Source organism: Columba livia, chromosome 2 (genome assembly GCF_036013475.1).
Source record: "Columba livia isolate bColLiv1 breed racing homer chromosome 2, bColLiv1.pat.W.v2, whole genome shotgun sequence".
Classification (NCBI taxonomy): Eukaryota; Metazoa; Chordata; class Aves; order Columbiformes; family Columbidae; genus Columba; species Columba livia.
The window spans coordinates 56,134,457-56,149,869 of record NC_088603.1 but is presented as its reverse complement, the minus strand read 5'-3'; the positions used below and the strand labels follow the sequence as shown (position 1 = coordinate 56,149,869).

Below are 15,413 nucleotides of genomic sequence, written 5' to 3'. Positions count from 1 at the left end.
AGGTGTTGTAGGTTGGTTTAGGTGAGTTGTTCTATGCTGGTTTAGGTAGGCTGTTCTAGCTAAGTTTAGGGCCAATCGTGGAGCAGCAGGCACCCAGCCCAAATGGCCCAAAGAAGCCGTGGCAAGGGGCCGTGCTCAACGCTGCAGAGGAAGGCAAAAAACCCCGGAGACGCTTGCTGTCCCACCTGGGGGAAAAAAAAAGCCTTCCTCCCCCAGCTGCAGGGCACGAGAGGCCATGTTCCTGGTGCTTGAGCAGCAGGCGGGAACCGAGCCAAAAGGGCCCAGAGGAGCTCTGCAAAGTGGTCATGCTCAATGCTGCAGAGGAAGGCAAAAAACCCCCGGGGACCAGGGCCAATCTGCCCCGGGGGGAAAAAATTCCTTCCTGACCCCAGTGCTGGCGATCGGCTGTTCCCTGAGCATGTGAGCCAGACCTGGCTCCTTTTCCCACAGGCTGCTCAAGCCTCCCAGGACCTATGCTATGCTATGCTATGCTATGCTATGCTGTGCTATCCTCCGTTGAGCTGGAGCCATCTCCCGGACTTCCGAGAGTGCCCAAATGCCTAGGACCTTGGGGCAAGAATCCTTCCTGTGCCTGGTGGGACACCAGTGGGTGTTCCAAAGCACTACAAGCCCTTGCAACCCCTCTACCTCCTATTTCTTACGGCTCCTGAGCCTGTTTCCGTGGGGCATGAGGATGGTGAGCTCTGCTGTGCTCCTCCAGAAGGAATTGCCTTGGTCTTGCCACTGCTGTCCAGCTGAAGAGGATTTCCGTGCATGAGCTGAGCTTGGAAGGTGGCCCTGGCAGCAGATTGTCCTTGCAGTAGAGAACCTCCAGCAGCCTCATGCAAAGTCTTCCTTCCCTCAGCCCCCGCCCTGTGATTCCACCAGCTCCTCAAGTGCTTCTGTGGGATGTGTTGGGGCTGCCCCCGGGCCGGCTCTGGCAGTGGACACGAGACCCGGCTGCTCCTTTTGATCGTGCCTGGGGCATTGTGAGTGCGGCGTTGCCGGGTGCTGGCATTGTGACACGGGTGTGACAGAGCCACACGTGTGCAGCCCCGCCCGCCCCCCCTTCGCCCAGCAACCTTGGGAGCAAGCCTTTGGGGTGCTGGCCCCGAATCAGTCCTTGTACCTACAAGACAGGGGAATAATCAACCTATCTGTGTCCCTTTTTTGCAAAAATACAGTGTGGAACTGTTGCCAGTCCAGCCTCACTTCCAGTAGCGCTACTGCCTGTGACCATGTTGCGTTCAATGACACAAAGGTGCCTTCTGTCTGGCACTTGGGGCAATGACTCATTGTGTTTGGACTTTCTCTTCCTTAGACAGCTCCCTTGCCTCAGCGGATGTTTGGCACCATGGGTTTGGGGACTCAGCGGGTTTTCTCTCTTGGGCTGTTTAACACTGAGACCTTCCTACCTGTGTCCTCTGACCATGGCTTGCCCAGCAAACTGTTTGCTGAGGTACAGTTTGCAAATCAGCCCTTCCCGTGCAACTATTGATATAGGTATGTGATGGGGAGTAGGTATTAGTGCAATATTTTTCAGGTATGGAGCCCTCAGGGCCCTGTCAGGGATTATCATGCAGAACTCCAGGCATAACAAAGCTGAATCTTCTCTTCTTCTCTTCTCTTCTCTCTTCTCTTCTCTTCTCTTCTCTTCTCTCTCTTCTCTTCTCTTCTCTTCTCTTCTCTTCTCTTCTCTTCTCTTCTCTTCCTCTCTCTTTCTCTTCTCTTCTCTTCTCTTCTCTTCTTCTTCCTTCTCTTCTCTTCTCTTCTCCTTCTCTTCTCTTCTCTTTCTTCTCTTCTCTTCTCCTTCTCTTCTCTTCTCTTCTCTTCTCTTCTCTTCTCTTCTCTTCTCTCTCTTCTCTTCTCTCTCTTCCCTTCCCTCCTTCCCTTCCCTTCCCTTCCCTTCCCTTCCCTTCCCTTCCCTTCCCTTCCCTTCCCTTCCCTTCCCTTCCCTTCCCTTCCCTTCTCCCTTCCCTTCCCTTCCCTTCCCTTCCCTTCCCTTCCCTTCACTTCCCTTCACTTCCCTTCCCTTCCCCCTTTTTTCCCTCAGAACCACTGTCCTGGACACATAACACGATGCATACAACTGGTCCTAGTTTATTTTATTTTATTTTATTTTATTTTATTTTATTTTATTTTATTATTCTATTCTATTCTATTCTATTCTATTCTATTCTATTCTATTCTATTCTATTCTATTCTATTCTATTCTATTCTATTTTTATATTTCAATTTTGTTTTAATTATATTTTTCGATGTGTTATGTTATTTCATTTATTTTATATTTTTACTTTACTTCATTTTATGTTATTTCATGTTCTGTTCTTCCATGTCATTTCTGTTTCTCACTCTGTTCAGAGCCAATGCTCACAGTCCTTAACACAAGCCCACGTGTAGCCCGGAGCAGGCTGATGCATTCTTCAGGTTAGCTTGAAAAAACAGCCCTTGCGGGCTGGCAAAGGCAAGTCCCAGAGCTGCAGAGAGCAGCAGCAGGAATAGAGGCCAAGCTTTCCCTGGTTCCTCAGAGGGAGAACCTTGAGAATGCGGTGCGGGACTGACCATGCACAAAAGAAGAAGAACAAAGAGAAGTTGATGACGGGTCTGGTAGAGTGGGTTGTTTTCCAGAGCTCCGTAGCGATGACGAGCAGACTTTTTGGCCTTTAACACCTTGATTTGCTGCTGTGCTTCTTGGGCAGGGATGCACGAGAAGCGCTGTGGTCCCTGCCAGGGGCTTGTGTTGCCCGCAGGGAGAGGTGCCGAGTGGCAGCTGTGGATGGTGCAGCCAGGCTGGAGCCCTTCCAAGCAGGGGCTGTTTTGGTGGAGGGAGGTTTTTGGTTTTGGTAGCTTGGTTGAGGTTGTTGAGGTGGTTTTTTTGAGGCAGGTTCTTCTTTGAGGGTGGTTGTGAGAGGCTGGTTGTTGAAGGCTGGTGGGTTTAGGTGGCTTGATGTAGATGATTTTTTGGTTGAAGTTGTCTTCCGTTGTTTGTTTTGGGTGGGGTATGTGAAGATGATTTTGTTGAGGTTGTTTTCAGTAGTTGTTTGGAGTTGGTGGTGTAGGTGGTTGGTTGAGGTGTTTAGATGATTTGAGGTTGGGTGGTTTAGGTAGGTTATTTGAGGTTGGTTTGATTTGTTTCTGTTTGTTTGGGGTAGGCAGTTTAGGTAGGTTGGTGGATGTCTGTGTTTTTAGGTAGGTTGGTCTAGGAGGTTTGGTTTCCATCGTTGAGGTGGCTTGAAGGGTTTGTATTGAGGTTGGTTCAGGTTGTTTGGTTGAGGTTGGTTAGTTGTTTTTAGGTAGGTTGGGTTAGGTGATTGGATGAGGGTAGGCTGTTTGAGGTTGTTGAGGTGTTTTCTGGTGGTTTAGGTTGAATAGGCGGTTTAGTTTGGCTTTCTTGGTAGGTTTGGTTATGGTCATTTGGTGGTGGCGGTTCTTTGGTCATTTGGCTTAGCTTGGTTGAGGTTGTTTGGGTTGTTTGGGTTTGTTGTTTTCAGTTGTTTTGTGCTGTCTGAGGCTGGTTGTGTGTTGTAGGTTGTCTGTTTCTCAGAGGCTTCATGTTGTTGAAGCTGGGTTCTCGGAGGTCATTGAAGGTTGTTTGTTTGTGTTTTGGTTTTGGTTGGTTGCTTGAGGTTGATTTAGGTTGCTTCAGGTAGTATGTTGTAGATCGTTGAAGGTTCTTTTTAGGTTGTTGATGGCTGGTTGTGTGAAGATTTTGAAGCTAGATTGGTTTAGGTTCTTTGAAGGTTGGTTGTTTGCAGGTGTTGTAGGTTGGTTTAGGTGAGTTGTTCTATGCTGGTTTAGGTAGGCTGTTCTAGCTAAGTTTAGGGCCAATCGTGGAGCAGCAGGCACCCAGCCCAAATGGCCCAAAGAAGCCGTGGCAAGGGGCCGTGCTCAACGCTGCAGAGGAAGGCAAAAAAACCCCCGGAGACGCTTGCTGTCCCACCTGGGGGAAAAAAAAAGCCTTCCTCCCCCCAGCTGCAGGGCACGAGAGGCCATGTTCCTGGTGCTTGAGCAGCAGGCGGGAACCGAGCCAAAAGGGCCCAGAGGAGCTCTGCAAAGTGGTCATGCTCAATGCTGCAGAGGAAGGCAAAAAACCCCCGGGGACCAGGGCCAATCTGCCCCGGGGGAAAAAATTCCTTCCTGACCCCAGTGCTGGCGATCGGCTGTTCCCTGAGCATTGAGCCAGACCTGGCTCCTTTTCCCACAGGCTGCTCAAGCCTCCCAGGACCTATGCTATGCTATGCTATGCTATGCTATGCTATGCTGTGCTATCCTCCGTTGAGCTGGAGCCATCTCCCGGACTTCCGAGAGTGCCCAAATGCCTAGGACCTTGGGGGCAAGAATCCTTCCTGTGCCTGGTGGGACACCAGTGGGTGTTCCAAAGCACTACAAGCCCTTGCAACCCCTCTACCTCCTATTTCTTACGGCTCCTGAGCCTGTTTCCGTGGGGCATGAGGATGGTGAGCTCTGCTGTGCTCCTCCAGAAGGAATTGCCTTGGTCTTGCCACTGCTGTCCAGCTGAAGAGGATTTCCGTGCATGAGCTGAGCTTGGAAGGTGGCCCCTGGCAGCAGATTGTCTTGCAGAGTAGAACCTCCAGCAGCCTCATGCAAAGTCTTCCTCCCTCAGCCCCCGCCCTGTGATTCCACCAGCTCCTCAAGTGCTTCCTGTGGGATGTGTTGGGGCTGCCCCCGGGCCGGCTCTGGCAGTGGACACGAGACCCGGCTGCTCCTTTTGATCGTGCCTGGGGCATTGTGAGTGCGGCGTTGCCGGGTGCTGGCATTGTGACACGGGTGTGACAGAGCCACACGTGTGCAGCCCCGCCCGCCCCCCCTTCGCCCAGCAACCTTGGGAGCAAGCCTTTGGGGTGCTGGCCCCGAATCAGTCCTTGTACCTACAAGACAGGGGAATAATCAACCTATCTGTGTCCCTTTTTTGCAAAAAATACAGTGTGGATCTGTTGCCAGTCCAGCCTCACTTCCAGTAGCGCTACTGCCTGTGACCATGTTGCGTTCAATGACACAAAGGTGCCTTCTGTCTGGCACTTGGGGCAATGACTCATTGTGTTTGGACTTTCTCTTCCTTAGACAGCTCCCGCCTCAGCGGATGTTTTGGCACCCATGGGTTTGGGGACTCAGCAGGTTTTCTCTCTTGGGCTGTTTAACACTGGGACCTTCCTACCCGTGTCCTCTGACCATGGCTTGCCCAGCAAACTGTTTGCTGAGGTACAGTTTGCAAATCAGCCCTTCCCGTGCAACTATTGATATAGGTATGTGATGGGGAGTAGGTATTAGTGCAATATTTTTTCAGGTATGGAGCCCTCAGGGCCCTGTCAGGCATTATCATGCAGAACCTCCAGGCATAACAAAGCTGAATCTTCTCTTCTTCTCTTCTCTTCTCTTCTCTTCTCTTCTCTTCTCTTCTCTTCTCTTCTCTTCTCTTCTCTTCTCTTCTCTTCCTTCTCTTCTCTTCTCTTCTCTTCTCTTCTCTTCTCTTCTCTTCTCTTCTCTCTCTCTCTTCTCTTCTCTTCTCTTCTTCTCTTCTCTTCTCTTCTCTTCTCTTCTCTCTCTCTCTTCTCTCTTCTCTCTTCTCTTCTCTTCTCTTCTCTTCTCTTCTCTTCTCTTCTCTCTCTCTCTTTCTCTTCTCTTCTCTTCTCTTCTCTTCTTCTCTTCTCTTCTCTTCTCTTCTCTTCTCTTCTCTTCTCTTCTCTTCTCTCTCTTCTCTTCTCTTCTCTTCTCTTCTCTTCTCTTCTCTTCTCTTCTCTTCTCTTCTCTTCTCTTCTCTTCTCTTCTCTTCTCTTCTCTTCTCTTCTCTTCTCTTCTCTTCTCTTCTCTTCTCTTCTCTTCTCTTCTCTTCCCTTCCTTCCCTTCCCTTCCCTTCCCTTCCCTTCCCTTCCCTTCCCTTCCCTTCCCTTCCCTTCCCTTCCCTTCCCTTCCCTTCCCTTCCCTTCCCTTCCCTTCCCTTCCCTTCCTTCCCCTTCCCTTCCCTTCCCTTCACTTCCCTTCCCCTTTTTTCCCTCAGAACCACTGTCCTGGACACATAACATGATGCATACAACTGGTCCTAGTTTATTTTATTTTATTTTATTTTATTTTATTTTATTTTATTTTATTTTATTTTATTTTATTTTATTATTCTATTCTATTCTATTCTATTCTATTCTATTCTATTCTATTCTATTTTTTATATTTTCAATTTTGTTTTAATTATATTTTTCGATGTGTTATGTTATTTCATTTTATTTTATATTTGTACTTTACTTCATTTTATGTTATTTCATGTTCTGTTCTTTCATGTCATTTCTGTTTCTCACTCTGTTTCAGAGCCAATGCTCACAGTCCTTAACACAAGCCCACGTGTAGCCCGGAGCAGGCTGATGCATTCTTCAGGTTAGCTTGAAAAAACAGCCCTTGCGGGCTGGCAAAGGCAAGTCCCAGAGCTGCAGAGAGCAGCAGCAGGAATAGAGCCAAGCTTTCCTGGTTCCTCAGAGGGAGAACCTTGAGAATGCGGCGCGGGACTGACCATGCACAAAAGAAGAAGAACAAGAGAAGTTGATGACGGGTCTGGTAGAGTGGGTTGTTTTCCAGAGCTCCGTAGCGATGACGAGCAGACTTTTTGCCTTTAACACCTTGATTTGCTGCTGTGCTTCTTGGGCAGGGATGCACGAGAAGCGCTGTGGTCCCTGCCAGGGGCTTGTGTTGCCCGCAGGGAGAGGTGCCGAGTGGCAGCTGTGGATGGTGCAGCCAGGCTGGAGCCCTTCCAAGCAGGGGCTGTTTTGGTGGAGGGAGGTTTTTGGTTTTGGTAGCTTGGTTGAGGTTGTTGAGGTGGTTTTTCTGAGGCAGGTTCTTCTTTGAGGGTGGTTGTGAGAGGCTGGTTGTTGAAGGCTGGTGGGTTTAGGTGACGCGGGGGTGACAGAGCCACACGTGTGCAGCCCCACCGCCCCCCCTCCGCCCAGCAACCTTGGGATGAAGCCTTTGGGGTGCTGGCCTGGTATCCTTTCTGTGTTCATGTGGTCCAGGGGGATATTTCTGCTCTTGGTGGTCATGTGCAGGGCACAGCTTCTGTGTGTCCCTCATGCCTCCTCTGCCAGTTGGCTCCAAAGACAAATATCTTGGTTTTTTTTTCTTCTCTGAGGCTTCACCACTGTTTCTGTAAATACATGTTTCCTAATATCCAATCTGAACCTTCAGTGGTGGAAACTTGATGCCATTTTCTCTTGTCATATAACTTGCTTCTTGTGAGAATTGACCAACACCTCCACACTACAACCTCCTTTGAAGTTTCTGTAGATAGCAATAAGGTGTGTCCTCAGTCTCCCTTTCTCCAGGCTAAACAGTTCCATTTCCCTCAAGTGCTCCTCATGAGACTTGTGCTCCAGACCCCTCACTATACCTCATCACCCTCCTGTTCACTCTCCCTAGTACCTCAATGTCTTTTCTAAAACGAGGAGCCCAAAACTAATAAGTATTTGAAGTGGGGCCTCAGTAGCACTGACTTAGGGGCACAATCACTTCCCTATTCCTACTTGCCACACTATTTCTGCTACAAGCCAGGATGCTGTTGGCCTTTTTGGCCACCTGGGCCCACTGCTGGTTCATGTTCAGCCAGGTGTCGATCAGCGTCCCCAGATTCTTTTCCTGCAGGCAGATTTATTCTTTAGGTGTTCCAGAGTAAAAACCATGCTTTTCGTTCAGTGACTGTAACAATTACATCAAAGAATGACATTTCTATCACTTTTTGGAAGACGCGTGCCTTTTGAATTAAAATAAATATATCTGTCTGCTTTTAAATACTTGGAAAGGAAAAGAAAAATATGTTCGTGTTTTTCCTTGTACTGTTCTCTGTTCACAGTGGAATTGCTTCGTAACAAGAGTGTTGCCATAAGAACTTTTACTAGTTTTAAATACTCAAGATGACTCTGTAGTTTTTTTGTCAGTAAGCATCATTAACAATAATTTCCTTCTTCCTGCAACACGGCAAAAACTGTTGCATATCACTATATTTCTAGGGAAGTCTGTGAAACCAGGAAAATGCTAGCTAAGGTTTTGACTATAGTGTACAGTAACTTGGTGGACTATGGTGATGCATCTTCTGGCTTCAAGCTCTCATTAAATGTCCATCATACTTGATTAACTGAGGGCAGACTCCTCAGTAAACATTTTTCTCCTTGAAGCTCTTGGCGTTGTCTGCCTGTTACTTCCAAGTGATCATCTACCAAATAATTGGGTTTTGCTGGGCTCTCTTGTTGACCTCCCACAGTGGATGCCTGGCACTTCTTAGAGTCAGTTTAAACAGCAGAACTTCTGGCAGTATTTGTTAATCCTGTGGTTTCTTGACTCACAGATGAATGATTTAAACTGTGACAAATCTGACATGTTTGTTCACCAGCGCTCCTGTTTATGTGCCTCCCCTTCCAAATCAGTCTCTCATGCATTAGCTCTGTCTGCTGATAGGGGTATCCACCACTGGTAACACAAAAGAATAGCTTCTGGTGTAGTGCCTTAAGTAATTATCTAATCGGAGTTGCGTGGAGTGTTGTAGGCTGCTTTTGTGTTCTTCATAGCGGGGCAAGAGGGATGGGGAAATGAACAATTCCTGTTCTTTCATAAAAGCATTGTACAAGTTGCATTGTTCTCTGGAACCTGTTAGTTGGTTTGCTGTAAATGTGTTTGCAGGTACCCTCAAATCCTGTCCCACTTTGACATATCTATAGGTAAACCTGAGATGCATTAAATTAAATTTAAAAAAAAAAAAAAAAAAAGGAAATTAATGCCTTAGCAGGATCTAGGTTAGAAACTTGTAATAGTTACATCACTCCATGCTCCTGAGAATCATAATCTATTGAAGCTGACAAAGACCCTGTGAGGTAAGTATTCTAATTTCTATCCCCCATTTTACACATGGAGACATTGGGGTGAATGTTATAGGCCACACAAGAAGTCAGTGAGAAGTCTTGGAACAAAATTCTAGAGTCTTGAGAGAGAGTCTTTTCTCCATCACTTTGAATCGCTAAAGCCTGAAGAAATTAAATGCCATAGATCCCCTTTATTAGCTCCTGTATAAGGATGATAAACAGCAGTCAGTGTTCCAGATAATCCCCCTTAAAGCTATTAGCCAAGTCATCTCTGTTGGCAACAATTCCAGTAAAATTCCAGTTAATCAACATTCTCCCACGCTGAACAATGAAAAATCCAATGACAGTTTGGCTGAATCCATGCTGAGTACAGAAAATGGAATTAATCTGAAAAGTGAATGCGCCTCAAAGAACAGTAACTCACCTGGATATTTTTCAAGCTTTTTATGAATGTCAATCTAGTCTAGTTGAGAACAGGAAAGACTATGACTGTGCATAAATCTGCATGTGTATTTTCAAAGTTTATGAAAGCCATAGTTTTTTTGTTTCCAAAGACATTTTAGAGTACAATTAATCACTCAAGGAATTTAACAAGATGAGAGTGTGACTGTTATAGCATTTGATGTTAGCTAGCTCACAGAGGGGAATCTTTTTCACTTCTTAGAAGTCATGCTGAGAGCAGTGACTTTTCTTTTAAAGTGCTTATCGTGCTCATTATTGACTTATTACTTGGTTATTTGGCAAATAATAACTAAGCATAAGAGGAATACATTTTAGCCATGTAGACATGTAAGAAAACAAGACATAGATTCAAATAGAGTCAAGAAGTTGAGAATAGTCAGATTAATATGTAGCCCACTTGTGACTTTCACAATGGCCTGTAATTTACTGGAAAATTATATAAAACTACCCAGATCCATCTATTACCGAATTCTGGAAAATGTGATCTCAATCTGTATTTATTGCCTTAAAATGCCCTTTTAAAATTATATTTTGAAAACAGTGAAATGTACATGTAGATAGGTAAGTATGGAGTTGCTTCTTCATTTAGACTTCTCACACTTTCATCTTCTGTCTAAACTGTTGTATCCTAACCTTCAGAAAGTTTTTTCGGACTCACCTGTGTTGCTGTAGTCTTCTGGGATGTCTGAATAAGTGCATGATTTCCAGATCAAGTATTCTGAAGTGCTTAATTGCCCAAATTTCAATTTGGGAAATGTCTATGTTTCATTCTAGAGTTTTGTATCTATATTAATGATTTATATTTTTATGTTTCTTTTTTCCTGAACCTTTTCTTAACCCTCTGTAACTACCCATTAACCTAAAAGGGTCCTGGCTCTCAGGCTGAGAAACCCTCCTTTGCACAGATAGGCTGTGCCAAGTGGGACGGACACAGCTTCTGAGGAATTCATTTATTGTCCACCAGTAAGTGAATGCTAGGCCTGGTAACCAATGATGTTCTTCCTTTGTCACCACCAGCCATCAAACCTCAGATGCGTCACCTCAAGAGACCCACTCACAGCTCAGGAGACTATTTTCCAGCCTTCCACAAAAAATCAGAGGAAAATCTGGCAAGATTTAAGCTGCTTGACCAGAGGGGAAGGATGAAGAAGATCCAACATATTTCCCAGAGCTGGAATAAGAAATAGCAGAAGAGATGAAGAGGCATCTTCTCGAGTGACACTCCTCACAGGCAGACAGAGGGCATCGTGTAACCGTTGCACAGGCCATACTGCATTGTACAACAACTACAATTCTAGATAAAAGCAACTGTATGATTTAGCTAAACAATATTATGGACATTTTGTTAGAAATTTTCTCAATAGCCTTCTTATTATTGCAGCATACATCCACTTAGTACTGAAATATTGGGCTTTTACCTTAAAAGAAGTAATTGTATACCGCTGTCTCCTGTCAAATTAAGGAAAACAATGCTTTCCTAGATTATTTAGCTCCTTATGGTGTTCTCAATGTGACCTTCCACCTGCCACAGGTAAGACAATAACTCCTATTTCAGACAGCATGGGCAAGTTTATTCTTGCCCAGCTGTACTGGAATAAATCTCCTCTTGTCATAGTGTGATATTCAGGAGGATAAAGGTAGAAGCTCAGAGTACAAAAAGTCCTCTCACTTGTCTCATTGGAAAAATAAGACAGCATTAAAATTGTGCTTTGCACAAGCTCTGATAAATGTTAAATAACACTGATTGTCTTTTTGTGGCATAAATCAATCTGAGTTTGAGACCATGTGTACTTTTGGTGCACAGAATGTCCCATGGGCCTAATTATCACAGCTGAACATGCCTCCTTTGAAAAAGTTCTCCTCACCCCCAGATTTTACACCATGAGAAACAGGTCCCTCGTGATTTATGTACCACCTCAGCTCTACCTTTCCAGGTTGGTGAACACTGTCCTGTTTGTGCTATACTCTCTTCCTCACTGCTCTTCTCTATATTTTTTTAATCTCTTCTTGAAAGGAGAGGGGAAGCACTGCACACTGTACTCAAGATGCGGGTATTCCAGAAATCTATAAAATAATGTAATGGCACATTCTTTTTAATCTTCCATGCCTTTCTGAATAGATTTTGAAGTTGAACTTTCCATTCTGAACCTCCTTGAGCACTGAGTAGCAGTTTCTGTAGACTTATCTATAATAATTCTTAGAGAATACATAGTCCAAATAGACATACGAAGTTGGGGAGTTGGGGTTGCCTCTCCCTGTATGCATTGTTCTGCACTTACAGACACTGAATGGGTGGTTTTGGCAATTACACTGAAGTAAGCTTCCTCCTCCACTACTACTACTTCTTTTTCTTCTTTCTTCTTCTTCTTCCTATTCTTCTTTCATCTTTTTCTTTCTTCTTCTTTCTCCTTCTATCATATTTTCTTTCTTCTTTCTTCTTTTTTCTTTTTCTTCTTTCTTCTTTTTCCTTCTTTCTTCTTCTTCATCTTCTTCTCCTTTCTTCCTTCTTCTTATTCTTTATCTCACTATTATTATTATTTCTTATTTCTTCTTCCTCTTTCTTCTTCTCTCTTCTTCTTTCTTCTTTCTTCTTCTTTCTCCTTCTTTCATATTTTCTTTCTCCTTTCTTCTTTTTTATTTTTCTTCTTTCCTTCTTCTTCTTCTTCTTCTTCTTCTTCTTCTTCTTCTTCTTCTTCTTCTTCTTCCTCTTCTTCTTCTTCTTCTTCTTCTTCTTCCTCCTCAGTTTTTACCTTAAACCCTTCATTTCTGTGCCCTGCTTATTTTCTTCTTCCATCAACAGCTTTTCCAAATCACATTTTCTGGAGAAGCACATTGAACAGCAGAGACGATGATTCTCCTTTATTATGAATGCTGACCATTTCATCCCACTTTTTTTCCCCCCTTTCCCTCATTTAACAACTTGATTATTTATCTATGTCAAGATTATATGTTACAATCTTCTCTCAATCCACAACAGCTCAGTAACTTTGACAGCCTTTGGAGGACCTTGTCAAAATGGAAAACTGCAAATCTTTACTGGCTCCTCCAAGAAAGTCTCAAAGATTTATTATTTTCCTCTGTTTTACTATGTGCTTCATGTTTGTGGCATAGACCTCAACCACCATCAGAACTTGTGACTCTGGCAGCTGAGCTTGGTCACTACCTAAACCAAATGCAAAGAAGAATGCACTTTAAAGCCTCCTGCTTATGAAAAGTGATTTATCTCTAGGAATTCCCCAAGAACTGTGTTTTGTTTATAGAATACCCTGGAATGTTTTAGAGAAATAAGCCGTATAGAAATGCAAAATTATACTATCCTTTCAAACACATTTTCTGTCTGTGTAATTTCCTTCCCTTAGGACACCTTTGGTCAACTCTTTATCTAACAGAGTCCCACCTGACTGTTCTCTGAACAAGTGGACAGTACTTGGTCACTTGCAGAAGAGGAACCTCATGGTTTTTTATCTTTCATTATTACTGAGGTTTTTGAGGTTACTGTTTTTGTGTCACTAGCATCTCACAAAGGGAATTTTGTCTTCACTCTCCTGGTCTGCATTCTCTTCTTCGCCATAAAGCAGAGATAAATTGTCGTCTTGAATTTACTGCTGTGTAGTCAAGGCACAGGGAAATTAAATTACCTACCTGGGGTGTCATGGGGACCATATATGGGTCCTTAAAATTTAATGTACTTCTGTTCAGGTTCCACTTTGTTCTCACTTTCCTCCAGCCAAGTCCATGCTGTGCCAAGTTGTTGTCTACTAGAGTAGCCTCTACAAAGTGTCTGTTCCCCCAAGTGGTTTAGAAGGTTTTTATTTTTGGGGGGTTTTTTGTTTGTTTGGGTTTTTTCGGTTTTGATTTTTGTTTGGTTTTTTTTTGGTGTGCTTTGGTTTGTTTTATTTTTTTTTTTTGGCGGGGGGGTGGTGTTTTGGTTGGTCTTGTTTTGTTTTGTTTTGTTCTGTGGAGCTGCAGACTGTTAAGAGTGCTGGCAGATACTAATTTGTATTGGAAAGATATCTCAGAATATCTCTTCCCTCTCTCAAAGCCTGGAGCTTTTGGCCTAAATGAAATGTTGCACAGTGGAGGAGAGAGGATATTTGTGCAGACTGCTCCTTGTAAATATCAGGTGCATCACAAAAATAATTCCCAAGCAAAACTGTTTGTGCTGATGGCATCCAGCCTGATGTGCAGAGCTGTGTGATGGAGCGGATGGGCTCATCCTCTCAGTCCAACCCTGACACCTAGTGTACACCAAAGGGAAAATTTCCAAGTGTGAAGTTAAAAATTTAAATCTGTGTTATTTGGGGGAAGTCTGGCTTTGCAATGCACTTGACCTTTTTCCGCATTTACCATATCTGAGGTAACCACTTGCTGCCAGCATAGAAGTAAGTCTGAGTAATCTGTCTCTTTTGGAAAGTTATATGATCTCAGGCTTATCATGCCATCTAGACTTGTTATAAATTACTCATTACAACACTTGCAAATTTAACCTTTTTTCTGCTTAGTCCATTTGTGAACTAAGTCTTTGCTCTAATCACTGGATTGCTTTGCTATGGCAAGAAAGTTTGGTGCTCTGTTTTTTTGAGAGGGAGATGTTGGTTTATTTTCTTAGAAAAGGATTAAAGTCTTGATTAAAAATTTGAATGTTAAAATACACAGTGAGTGAGGCATAGAAAGACACTTGAGTATTTGTTCCTTATGTTTTGTGTATTCCTATGTCTACACAAACAGGAACAGGAAAGAAAGATTGGCTCAACCTCCTTAAGGGCAACTGTAGAAGCCAGAGCAGAGATGGAGGAGAAAGAGGGAGGAGAAGTTGTGGCTCAGCAGATTAAATGGGCCTTTCCTATTTTATTAGGCCCTGAGGTGGACAATTGGGTTCGTAAAGCAAATTTTGTTCTGGACCTGCCATGTCCCTCTCCTCCTTTCTCCTTCTTGCTGAGGTCTGTTGTTCACTTCTGTTACTCAAGTATCTGGCCAGCAGATCCTTCTGGCCAATCCCTCACTATCCTTCTGCATGTACTACTCCCATTACCCCAGACTTTTCTCCTGATCTCTCACAGACCTGCTAAGCATCACTGAGCAGCTCCCTTGGCATGGATCCTGGGCTATAGTCACAGAATTGCTGAGACTGCATGGCACCTCTGGAGCTGGCCGGTCTAAATAGGGTCTGCTGGAGCAGGGTAGTCAAGACCACATACAGTTTGGTTTTGAAAACCTTCAAGGATGGGGACTGCACAGCCTCTCTGGGTTATCTGTGCCAGTTCTCCGTAGTAAAAACTTGTTTACTTATGTGTAAGTGCTGTTTCACACATTTCAGTTTGTGACTGTTGCCTGTTGTCCTATCAGTGGGTACAACTGGGAAGAGCCTGGCTTCCTCTTCTTTACTCCCTCCCATCAGACATTTAATATATTGATAAGATTCAGAAAAATAAACCTGGGATAGGTATAACTTTGCCTCAGACCCTATGACAACCTGGGGGCCTAACGCCTACTTGGAGTGTTGGAAAAGACTTGACTTGACAGCCTGGAGAAATCCAAAGGTCATGGCAATGTGTCTCGCAGTTTTAAATACACTGCTTGCATTTTACAGGATCATTGCACCTGTATGAATAACCACAAATGGTCCATCAAAAGCGTTTCTTTTATTTCTGGCATATGCTTTCTAGTTTTGCTGCTGCTTGCGTGTCTGTCCAGTCCGTGTCTTTTCAGGATTGTTCAGGATGTCAGATGTAAGGATGGATTAAGCTTCCTTTCACAGCACCTGGGTCTGACAGGCTGATGTGTGTTCCTCCTGCAGGACCAGGAGCCAGTATCATGGAGTAGAAACTAGCTTTTGATGTTCACCCTTTCTATTTGTAGAACTAGATTTCCAGAGTACTGCTATTTCTGTTTCCACCACCTCACTCTAAGAGGTCCATGGCTTTCAGAGGGAGGTAAGGAACAGAATAATCTGTGTTTATGAATTTACCTAAATACAAGTGAGAAGCCGAAATTTCTAATGTGCTTCAGTGATGCGCGCTTTTGATTTTTGCTTGTAGATGCAATTGCTGGGCAGTCTGTCTGTGTGCAAGAATACTGTAAGGTCATGTGTACAAAAGATAA

The 15,413-nt window shown here is 44.2% G+C and overlaps 1 protein-coding gene across 11 annotated transcripts in view; it reads left to right on the top strand.

The window, feature by feature from the left end:
* PDE1C (phosphodiesterase 1C) overlaps positions 1 to 12,056 on the top strand; it is a 387,838-nt gene extending 375,782 nt beyond the window's left edge. For all 11 annotated transcript variants that reach the window (XM_065052072.1, XM_065052071.1, XM_065052069.1 and 8 more), the window contains one exon: positions 10,329 to 12,056. In XM_065052072.1, the coding sequence (XP_064908144.1) occupies positions 10,329 to 10,498 (170 nt within the window). In that variant the 3' untranslated portion in view covers positions 10,499 to 12,056. The remainder of the gene's footprint in view (positions 1 to 10,328) is intronic.
* Positions 12,057 to 15,413: the final 3,357 nt, after the last annotated feature.